Here is a 12,172-nt window from a genome sequence, read left to right on the forward strand (position 1 = left end):
TAAAATCAATTGAATAATTGACGAATTATATTTCAATGTTAAAAATTATGACATCTTAAAAAAGATAAATTTATTTTTTTTTTTAATCTAAAGATTAAGAAATTGTCTATACATAGAATTATATTTTATTATATCTTATGATGATTCTTTGTAAAGAAGACTTAAAAAGGGGTTGTCATAGCAAACATTAGCAACAACACAAGTGAATTTGTCGTTTAATGTGAAATATAGTCACGAATTATTACTTTTGCGTATTAATAATGACTAACAATATTTTTAGTAATGGCCGCATTCAACAACGGACGATTGTTTCGCAGCGTTTAAGAAACGATAAAGGAAAAAAAGGTGTTTTTGTTCATTTTATATTATTTATTTATGTAACATATATATATATATATATATATATCCAAAATTTTTATTATATCATTGTCAAATATTAATAAATATATATATATATATTCGATAAATATTAAATCGTAGTTGTTAAAAAGATAGAAATACTTGAACAAAAATATTAAAATAAGAATAGATAAGATTAAGATTTGAAATTCTACGATAATGTATGAAATAAAACAAATTTTCTGTGAATAGTTATTGTAATTGCTACGTTTCTTTACATTCGAAAAGAAAATTATTTTATAAAAAATATGTTTTTCTTAATTTAAATTAAAATATATACACCATAATTCTATTATTATTTTAAATAGATAGTATGTCAGTATATTTTTTTATGAATTTATGACGTAATTTGATATTATATTTTAAATTATTAAATTAGCACCAGAAATATCAGCGATAGAAAGCAACAATTGGTTGTTGCATCGACATTATACGCGACATGAATACAAAACTTGTAAAATATTAATTGATCAAGAATTAATAAAATCAAACGGACATAATGAATATGCGAATTATTTAAAAGTAAGCAAAATTTTTACATAATCAATCATTTTTAATATTCAAATAAAAATATCGAAAATCAATTAATTTTTTCATAGGGTTTAATACTAAGAAGAGAAGGAAAAATTCAAGATTCGTTAAACTATTTTCAAACTGCTTATAACGTCAATTCAACGAATATTAATAACGTGAAGCAAATAGCCAAATCATTGTAAGTAAGAAAAATATTGGATTTATTCAATAAATATTACTATATATATATATATATATATATATATATATATATATATATATATATATATATATATCCGTTTATATATATATATATATACACATAATTTTATAATTATAATATTTTTATGACATTGATTTTATGACAAGATATTGAATAATATTATCTAATTTAATTTATATTATAATATAAAAATATCTGTTGTTTTACATTCAAACAAAATGATTTTATATAACGATTTTTTTTATAGTAAATAATATATATATGTTTATATATTTTTTATTTATTAAATTTATTTATTATATATTTTATTATAAGTTTACTAATAAATTTCAAGAATAATATATAAAAAAAGAAATCAAATTAATAAAAATATAAATATTATTTCTAATTATTATATCGTATGTTATCATATTTTTGCGAAGAATATAAAAAGCGAGTATTAATTTTTTATATCAATAAATATTAATATTATTTAATAACATATAATTTGACAGTTTGATAATGGGCAATCACAAGCGTGCAATCGATGCGTATTTGGAAGCTGAAAAAATATCGAATATATCAGATTGGGAGATTTATTTTAATTTAGGCATGTATTAAACTTTTTCATCAAATTTTTTAAATATAAATATACAAAAATTGAATATTAGTAATATGATAAGAAAAATATTAAATTTCTTATTTATATTACTAGTTTTAATTGCTAGTTTTTATTTTTTAGGTGAATGTTACATGAAATTGAATCAAGTATATGAAGCAAAAAAATATTTAAAAAGATCGATTGAATTAACGAAAAATGAACTACCTTACATTGCACTTGCCAAACTTTGTCTTTTCGAAAATCATGTTACAGAGGCACAGAACGCTTATACAACTGCTCTTAAGTATTATATATTTATTTTTTATTTTAATATATTTTATGATGAATGTTTCATCTTATTTCACAAACATCTTGCGCATGCAGATTTAATTCTTCAGCGTTGCGAGATTATTGTCTCGAATGTTCTTGTTTACGATGTAATACTTCGAAGTATTATGTTCTACCTCTTGTTACAAATTCTAACTATAGATTTCAGATTAAAAAAATGCAAAATTAACAAAAACGACGCAAGATAATAATTTATCATTGATTAACATGTTACTTTTTTTCGTATATTTGAAACATACTAATTGAATAAAAATTTTTTTATGAAAATTCACTATGTGCAAAATTTTTAAAAATATTGTTATTTTTGTTTTAAAATGTAATTGAAATGTATTAAAATATCAATTTAATTTTTTTTCTTTAAACAATTATATAATATTTTTTTTATAATTTTATTATTTTGATCAATTTGTACTATTCTTCAAATATGATTAGATAAAAGTTAATTAAAAAAATTATCTTAAATTCAAAAATTGTAAAATAATATAATCTTTTATTCTACTAAAAAAAGATTCTGAAATATTCGGATGATCAGATTCTAAAAATTGATTAAATTATTGAGAAATAAAAATATCTTGTTGAGAAATTTTATCTACGGATAATCATAAAATTTCTGAAAATATTCTTTTAAAAATTTATCTCATTTCTTGATTCTTTTAGTGAAAATCCTGAAAGTATAGAAGCTGCAACCGAATTAGGACTACTCTATCTTAAAATTGGTGATGTTCAACGAGCATTCCAACAATTTGGTACTGCAATTGCTCATTCTCCAAATTATGCCAAGGCAATTCTTCCAGTAGCTTACATAATCCAAGTAAATGTACTTCTATATATTTTTAAATATATCGATTACGATATTATTTCGAATGTGGAATTTTTTCTATATTAAACAATTAATATAATTCATTTTAAGATTTTTGTTTCTTTTATCTTTACTTTCTTATCTTTTTATTAAGATATTTATATCTTAAATATTATATTAAAATTTAAACAAAAAGAATTTGACGATAAAAGTTTTGTTTTATTAAAGAAATTGATAATAAGTATTTGAGAATCTTCTTTGCATATCTTTTACATACTTATAAATAACAAATGATTTTAGATAAAAAATTTAGATTTCTTATAAAGGATCTTTCTATTGAAAAGAAAGATTTCCTTTCGTTTATTTACAATTTATTCGTTTTTGCACTGGCATGAATAAAGATGTGAAACGAAATTAGTTTTTACAGAGCAAAGTGTTCGTGTAAAGCATGTGCAGTATTTCATTAATACTTTTTAAGAATTTAATTAAAGATAAGCAATGCTTTAAAATTCATTTTATTTGACACTAATATATTCATATTTTTCAGAATCACCAAGAATATGATGTTGCATTGTCAAAGTACAAACAGGCAGCGCAATCAATTCCAGAATCGTATGTCTTATGGAATAATGTCGGAATGTGTTTTTATGGCAAACAGAAATTCGTTGCTGTAAGTATATTTATAATATATAACATATAAATTTAATTGTTCGCACAATCCTTATTTTATTACATTAAAATATTGTAATATAATAATTTAAGTTACTAAAGCTTAAAAAGCTTTAAGAAAATTCATAGTAAAATTATAATATTTAATAATATAACATTATGAACAAACTATCTATATTATTCAAATACAATTCACAATGTTTGTAAAAATTAAAAAAGAAGAAATTGTAACTTTTTTCTTGAAAATATAATAAATTGTGAATTAATATGAATTTTATTCATATACATATCTACGTATATACGGAATGTATATATCTATGTATGTATATATTGAATTTAATGACGATAATTAATTAAAGAAGATGATATCTGTACTAGGTGGAATTTCAGAATAGTGATTAGAACGCACTTGCGACCCAAAAGAACTTAATTAAAGACTTGCAATGCAGCCGTTGTAGTCGAAGCGAGAGAAAATCAGTGAATGAAAATAATGTGCTGAATTATTTACTAATGCAGAACCTGGACTGCTATCGAGAAAGCAACTTAAAATATATTATGAGAATATTTAATCGAAATTCGATTGAATATCAATAATTGAGAAAGAAATATATTTTTCATTTCTTCTGGAAGAAAATTTGTTTAGCATAATACAAAAAAAAGAAAAAAAAAGATTAAAACACATCATATTATCCAAAATATAAGAATTTACTTTTTTTTTAATATAACTCAATAAAAGCTTGGGAAAGAAATATTTATCACCACAAATCTTTTTCTTCCAACTATTCTAACACAGAAAGAAATTTTCTTTTTTATTTTTTATCGAAATACTACAATAAATAGAATTTACAGATATTATTAAATATTTCTATCCCGATAGGTAGAAGAGAATTCTGCGTTTAAAATCCAAGAAACGTACTTGAACCAGAAATTTACTTCGCCGTTATCGTAGTTGAATGGACTCAGACTTTGAAATTAAATGAATCAAACTTAGAACTTAATTTTAGCTACCTTATCGTCGATAAGAAAATGGATTTCTTTCGATATAGAAGAATTGAAACAAGTGTTTTTCTCAATTGAATAATCAATAATCGAATATTGTTCTATCGTATTTCGATTAATTTTGGATTACTAATTCGATTTCCAATTTTGATAATTAATTTTCGTTATTATATTATTATCCATAATACTTTATAATGGATTATAATTATCATTTGTTTTATATAATATCCGTTTCGCATGATTTACGTATGTACTTGTTCATTGATCGTAAAACCATAATTGTCCAACAAATCGATTTAACACTCTAATTATTTTCAGGCTATTAGTTGTTTGAAGAGAGCTCATTATCTCAATTCCATGGCCTTTTTACCCGCTTATAATTTGGGTATGGTTTTTTTGACTACTGGTCAACCAGCCTCGGCCGCAATTTATTTGTGCGCTGCGATTACCGCTGATCCAAAAAATTCAATGCCATACCTTCTACTTGGAAGTAAGTTTCTTTTATATATATAATTTCTTTGGAAAGCATTTCAATTCTCAATTAGAAAAGATATTAGGAAAAAGATCAATTTTAATTTCGATAGAGAATAGTTAACAATATGATAAAATTTCTTTGAAAAAGAAACATAGATTGTTTTATGCTGTAAATATCTTATAGCAAATAGATAAATGCAGATTTGCATGATGTGTACATACCAGAAAAACTAGAATATACTTAAAATCGGCCTTTGAGTTCAAATTGATCTTATTTAATTTAATGAGTCATCTTTTATCTTCACGTTTATCAAATATTTTCTTAATGAAAAATTCTTCCTAAAAGTAATAGCAAATATCCGTATTTTTATAGAAATACTAGTAAGACGATGTTATTTTTACAATGATAAAAGATATTGTCGAGTATAAGAAATTTTTTCATATCCATTTCTTTTCTTTTTTCGTTGTAACAATGAACAATAATAAAACAACTGAATCATTTCTTACAGTCGCTCTGAAACGTCTAGATGACTTGGAAGGTGCGGAGAAAGTATTGCAAAAAGCTCATGCTCTTTCACCGCAAGATCCCTTCGTGTTAATTAATTATGCGGTAATATTGGAGGCACAAGGTAAGGGAAATATAGCGGCCGAACTTGTGTCTGCGTTGAATGATATTACGGCAGTGATTGACGTGGACGAGCAGGCAAGTATTTTATTTTCGACATTTCAGGGAAAATGAAAATTGTTTCGCGTTAATATCTTGTCTATATTTACTGTGGTAGATAACGCAGACGGCAAAGAAATTGTCGATGAAACTTCAACAGGAAAGAGTAAACGGTAAAGAAGAGGAAGAGACGAGGGTACTCAACTCGGACGAAGTTTAAAACGGATTATCATCTTCTTGAAAACAAAGACTTTGCTCTGAAAAGATTGTTTAATCTTTCCTGTGTATCAAATTTTTTTCATAATCTTTATTTTAGATGTGAATACTGTGAATTAGCTTATTATAATTCTATAAAAGAATACTTCAATAGAGATATAAATAACAATGTATACAATGTAATATTATGAATGATGAAAATGGAAATAACGAAGGAATACAAATTAAAAACAATGAAACGGGAAGAAACCAAGAAAATTGAAGGTATAAAGGTATGAAATTATTATTTCACCAAAAAAGTTTTCAAATTTTAAAACAAAGGTTTTTTTACAGATGATGAAAATAATTTTGTATCAAGTACATTTTTCAAATAGACTACATTTCTTTTCTCTTATGCATTATCTATTGAATATTTTGTCGCTTAGTCTTGCTCGTTTCTCGTTCCACGTGTCAAGGAGAGCCAGTTTCCTCATTAAGTTTTTTCGGATAACGCTACATTAACTCTACTAGTACTTATAATTCCAACAGGTACCGATTTTAAAAATATCAAGGATTAATATTAATATGCTTCGTTCACGATTTATCGTTTAAAAATTATTAATGATTATTGTTATTAATGATTTGTCTTTAAGAATCATTAGGTTATCTTTTCTTTGACTTATATATAGATACGATATTTTTTATCAAGCTTCACCTTCACCTTTATTTCTTTATGGAGGAATTATTCTGTAACATTTTCATTGAATCGTAAATGAATACGGAAATGAGCATATTAAGGAAGTAATTAAATTATATTCTTGTAAATTACTTACATAAGACAAATGATAAGTTGTTTCAGTTTTCTTTGTCACGTACGATATCGAGTTTCCACAGTTAGTGGGGAATAAGCGCATATCTTGATTAAAAGTTCGTAGCCATAATTTTTGGATTCACCTTCATTGAAATTGCACTTTTGAATCGTTTCGCTAATGTTCATTTCCATGCTCATCCGTGCATTAAATCGAAACGCTGGAGGTTTGAAAATTTTGGAATTTCTTTTTGATTTTCACACATACTATGACACAGAACAAACAATATAACGCTTGGAATATTTCGCTCGTTTGACTTTCTTTCTGAAATGGAAGAATAAAGAAAAAAAGACCATCCCTTGATTTTTGAATCGTTAGAGAGAATTTTACGAGCGTTCAAGCGTGTATAAAATATATTTTATACACGTATATAATAAATTTCTATTGTATTTTATATCTTTATTTGAGAAAATGAAGTCACATTTGAAATCTTTGAGGAATTTTCTCTTAAGAAATTAATTTAATATTATTAAGTTATAATCCTTCTAAGTTTAATTAAATAATGATGTCCTTAATTAAATTATCCTTAATATTCAAAGTGATATATTGAGGTATTATAATGCTTTATGATTCTTTTACACATGCCTCCCACAGAAAGATCTATTTTAATGGAATTTCTTAACGTAAGTCCTTTAATTATTCTTCTCGTGCAAATAATCTTCAAAAGATTGTCTAAAACAAAGGGTTGATTAAAGACGAGTCTCAAGCATTTCTCTTTTTTCATCTTCCTCTTCTCTTCTTTTATAAGACTCGTTATCATTATCCCTCATTAACGTATCACGGGATCATACTTCTTCACTTTATGAAATGCAAACGATTATTCAACAATCCTTGAAAGTGTAATAAATTCTTGTGGAATTGTTCTAGAGAATCAATATATCATTACATAATTATCGAGAATGTTATGAAATTGATTTAAATGGAATTTCGTTCGTTAATTCAAAAATTGTTCAATATCTCTATATGACAAAAGTTTAGAGAGAAGGGGAGCGTATGCAATTTGATCCAATATATCGAATAATTAATTGAAATCCTTTCGATGATAGATGTGTACGATGAAAGACGAACGTTGTATTTGCAAGTGCTTCTCTCATTACAAGTTGAGAGGTAACTCAATTAGAAAAGGCGACACAGAACGAAGCAATCTCTGCGCGATACGAGCACGAGGAAAACCGATGAATTCCCCTTCAATCCGATAAATAATGCACCGTGCAGTTGCACTGATATGCACACGAAGAATATATATAAGTCTAAATACAATTTAAGATACTTTAAATACAAGGTTCAATATTTTTCTCTGAAAATGAGAAATAATGGTTTTGTAAAGACATAAATCATGATCAAAGTGTCCTGTTATACGTAATAATATTTTTCATTTCTCGTTGAAAAATATAACGTCTCTGAATAGATCGAATAAATAATATTTTACGTGACGAGTGAACTTGAGTATCGAGTATATTTCGAAGTGAACAAATGAGTGAAAGAATGATATAGAATAATGGTGTAGAATGTAGAAAGAAGTTTTTAGAACTGTGAATAACACGTGTACTGAACCGTGTTGAAAATTTTACATTGGCAAAAGTACTTTTCAGAATACGATTTTATTTTTATTTTCTTTTGCATCGCCATTTCGAAGCTGAAAATCTGAGAAAAAGATTACATCTATTCTCTTACATGATTTATTTTTCTATCTGGAACAATCCAGTTTTTAGAGAATCATATTTTAAACAATATTTGGGAATATTTCTTTGAAAAATTAAAATTAAAGGTAATATCGAATTTTACATAGAATATTGGTGAATGATATTAATTTTCAATATGTAAATAAAGTTTAGATGAAATTATACGAAATATAAACAAAAATGTAATTTTCAATCGGGGGAATATCAATTTACAAGAAATATTAAACATAATTAAAAAAATTAAATTAAATTAAATTCTATATCCAAAATATTTTTAATCTGAATTGAGAAATCAGAAATATATTTTTGTAGAAATGCAATTCTTAAGGATATTAATTTTCTCGTACGTTCTCGATGAAAATTTTCACGAAAAAAAAAGAGGAAAATTCAGGATTGAATTCGGTTATTATCGTTACGAAAGAAAATAATTTTGATTAATAAAATTAAAATGCAAATTGTCAAATTGTCTGGTGGAAGTAAAATCTCTCGTCATGAATTTGTGAATCTTTCCGTTTTAATACAGTCATTCATTAATATTTTGAATATTCATATAAGATCCAAACGTTCTCAAATTATTCTCAAATTATATTATTTTAAAATTACTTTTTCAAAGTAATTTTATTCAAAGTTATTTGAATAATACAAATATTTCACACAAAGTGTTTTATGTGAAAGGTAAATGTATTTGCAATTAAATTTACTTGTTCTAATTAAAATATGATATTTGTTATTTGTTAAACTATTCTTACATAATTATTATTACATTTATAATTATTTACAATTATTTTAAATGTTTGATTGATTTTTCAAATAATTATTAAATAACTCAATCTATTATCTTTCTAATAAATCATCATCATCATTATTTAAATTATTTTAATTGCTCATACAATATGACGTTAATTGAAATATAATTGTAATAATAATTATTTTTTAATTTAATTTATAGATAAATTTCGCCCAAATCTAATCCACATTCAGGAGGACAGATCGATGATTTACATAATTGTACACCTTCCGTGCATGAATATAATACGGTTTCCACTATGATTTTGATTATACCAGTTGCTACATTCTGAACATGACACGCGATACGTTTATATACGACAAGTGGGTATAAAATAGATTTAACATTTGATTACGTACTTTCAAATGATTAATCGTTCAGGTGTCACGAATGGTCAACAAATTCGATTCCCTTTGATCCACCGATTAGAATTTTTTCTCGATTGTTTTCGATTGTAATAGGAGACCGTTTTGTGATATGACAATTGTTTGATCGAACAGTTTTCAGATTAGAATATCTACTAGAAGCGACAGGAAACTTTTAATTTACCGACACAAAGATATTTACGATATTTCCTTTTACCTGAGATATTTTCATTAGATCTCGTATTCGTCTTTAAAGGTAGAGATTTCAAAGAGAGAATTCCGGATAAAGCTCGGATATTAACTCGGTCAGCAGAAACGTTTAAAAATTAAAAATAGAAAATAGAAATTTCATTTTACGAAAAGAAACATATCCAAGTCCTATTTTATTATTTGTTTCACACTGTATATAGAATCTAATAAAAAATAATATACCATATATACTTTCAATTTTAATGGATTATTTAATGGATTATACTCGCTGTACTAGATACTCGCGTGTTATATCAAACGAAATTGGAAAGGGGATGGAATGAAAAAAAGTAAAACGAATTAATACAGAAATTTATTTATTCATAATCTATAAATAATTTCTCGTTTACAAACGATAGGAAGGATAGATTTTCAGCCGGGCTCAATAGCTAAAAATCCATCGGTCCTCTGTTTCTCGTACAAAAAGAATCATACGAGAAGAAACAATTATCACTGCAACTTTTCTCGATGACGATATTTACAAATTTCATGTTTCATTTACAACTCTATAGAAATAATTACGGCCTTAACATTAATATTATATTTACGAATAATTATACTTACTTACTTAATATATATTTGAACATAGGTGTACATCTTACTTGCATATGTATATATGCAACTCTGTAATGATTCGTTGTCCATTAATTAATTAATTAACGCAACATCGTTTCCTTTTCCCATCATACGATGTTGATGATTTATCGAACGAAGCTCTCCAACGTAATATTTGTTTTACAAATGAGCTTATGTAATCTCGGCGATATCTAAATTTACACGAAAATACACGTCACGCAATAGTGTGTATTAATAAATTGCACGAATATTATTGACAAGAATGATAAAACAAAAGAGAAATAAATATTGATAAATCTCGTCGTGCATTTACTCTTCATATTTGCCCTCTATTTCGTTTTCTCCCTTAACGATTATTGTATCGATATCATTAATATTAATTTTAATAATTAACATTCGTTAACATCGTTCCCCGCAATATTAACGCTATTATTTTTGATGATACAAAGAAGAAAAATATCGAAAAATAATAATTCCAATATCGACGCTACAAAATTTTCGATTAAACTTCGAGCAACGGATCGAGTTTATCTTTTTTAACAAACCTGTCAGCCCAGCTAATAGCTCGGGACTTGAAGGAAAGTTCAATCGATTGTGAGATTCTCGAAGGAAGGGTTCAAACTTTAAGCATTCGTTTTTTTGATAGAGCAAACTCTATTATTCGTTGCGTCATTAGAAGTCCCGTTTCACGTTTGCCTATCAAGAACCATATCGTTTCTTTGATAAAAACATGAAATGAAAAAAGAAAGAAGATCGATGATAATTCGATATTTTTCGTTATTATCCTTCTTTACGCATTTGTAAAAATTACGTGACGATATGAAGGTGGAGTTCAAAACAGGAAATCAATCAATTCTTCCTCTTAGAGGTGAGATATCAAAAAATGTACTTATATTATGAACACCACTCGAGGTGGATCACGCGAAGAGAAATTTATACTCCACCCTTATTGCGTGCGATGCAGATTTACATTTTCCATCATTCTCTATTACGCTACCGTGGAACGCCAATTTCCAAAAGGATAAGATTAGAAATTATATCAAGAGAGAGATGTGAACACCAATCTCTTAATCTCTCTCTAAAGACGCGTGGTCTCTAGACCTTTCAGCCTGCATCATACGTAAGTGCTTTGCACGTCCGTTTGTTGCGTGGCGGGTTGCCATTTCTTCATGATCCTAGGTTTGAACAGCTGGCCGAAAGTTGTGCGAAATTGCCTGGACATGGAGCAATAGAGGATGAAATTGATGGCGCCGTTTAACAGGGCGAGGATGTCCATCACCTCGCCGAAATTATGGTAGCAATTACGGAAGAAGCAATCGCCCAGAACACCGGATAGAAGGCCCAGTATACCCTGAGGTATCTCCGTGACCAGGAACAAGAGTAACACGGCGACGAGCATCTTAGTCGTCCTATCCGCTCTCCTCTCGGATTTGCTCGGCCTTTTCGGGATCAAACCGTTACCCATTACAGAGATATTCTTGCACTGGTTGTAACTCTTCAAAGCCTGCTTCCTCCCTTTCGCTCTGCAACACGATTCCGCTCGATATTAATCAATTTCCTTTTTATTCTTATTGTTAATATTATTATTATTCTTTTATAGATATTTCTCGAACACGAAGATGGTTTACTTTGTTTTAATTAATCGATGGAACGTCGAATTGAACTATCTTTTTTTTTTTAAATTGCTTTTACACGATGACAATGTAGTTTCTTATACGTGGAAGGAATTGAAGAGGATAGAAGAAATGTGAACGAATTTTTTAACTTGTTGTAAATAATAA

The 12,172-nt window shown here is 26.7% G+C and overlaps 2 protein-coding genes across 10 annotated transcripts in view; one reads left to right on the forward strand and one right to left on the reverse strand.

The window, feature by feature from the left end:
- The first annotated feature begins 154 nt into the window (after positions 1 to 154).
- LOC551897 (Bardet-Biedl syndrome 4 protein homolog) lies at positions 155 to 10,691 on the forward strand. Of its 7 annotated transcripts, XM_016912426.2 has the most exons (13): positions 157 to 345; positions 779 to 921; positions 999 to 1,111; positions 1,630 to 1,724; positions 1,857 to 2,019; positions 2,721 to 2,874; positions 3,410 to 3,532; positions 4,849 to 5,020; positions 5,514 to 5,707; positions 5,787 to 6,148; positions 6,218 to 6,412; positions 7,327 to 7,355; positions 7,779 to 8,326. In XM_016912426.2, the coding sequence occupies exons 1-10, from the start codon at positions 261 to 263 to the stop codon at positions 5,886 to 5,888; spliced, it is 1,344 nt and encodes a 447-aa protein (XP_016767915.1). In that variant the 5' UTR covers positions 157 to 260; the 3' UTR covers positions 5,889 to 6,148; positions 6,218 to 6,412; positions 7,327 to 7,355; positions 7,779 to 8,326. The 7 variants fall into 7 exon arrangements, with proteins under 7 accessions (XP_016767917.1, XP_016767915.1, XP_016767913.1 ...); XM_016912424.2 differs by lacking the exons at positions 7,327 to 7,355; positions 7,779 to 8,326 and adding an exon at positions 9,364 to 10,691; XM_016912423.2 differs by having other exon boundaries at positions 7,327 to 8,326.
- Positions 10,116 to 12,172, reverse strand: part of LOC413527 (neuromedin-U receptor 1-like) — a 30,469-nt gene continuing 28,412 nt past the window's right edge. For 2 of the 3 annotated variants that reach the window (XM_016912054.2, XM_016912051.2), the window contains one exon: positions 10,116 to 11,914. In XM_016912054.2, coding sequence (XP_016767543.2) covers positions 11,506 to 11,914 — 409 coding nt within the window. In that variant the 3' untranslated portion in view covers positions 10,116 to 11,505. 3 annotated transcript variants of the gene reach the window in all.

The sequence above is a fragment of the Apis mellifera genome, linkage group LG5 (assembly GCF_003254395.2).
Source record: "Apis mellifera strain DH4 linkage group LG5, Amel_HAv3.1, whole genome shotgun sequence".
In the NCBI taxonomy this organism is placed as follows: domain Eukaryota; kingdom Metazoa; phylum Arthropoda; class Insecta; order Hymenoptera; family Apidae; genus Apis; species Apis mellifera.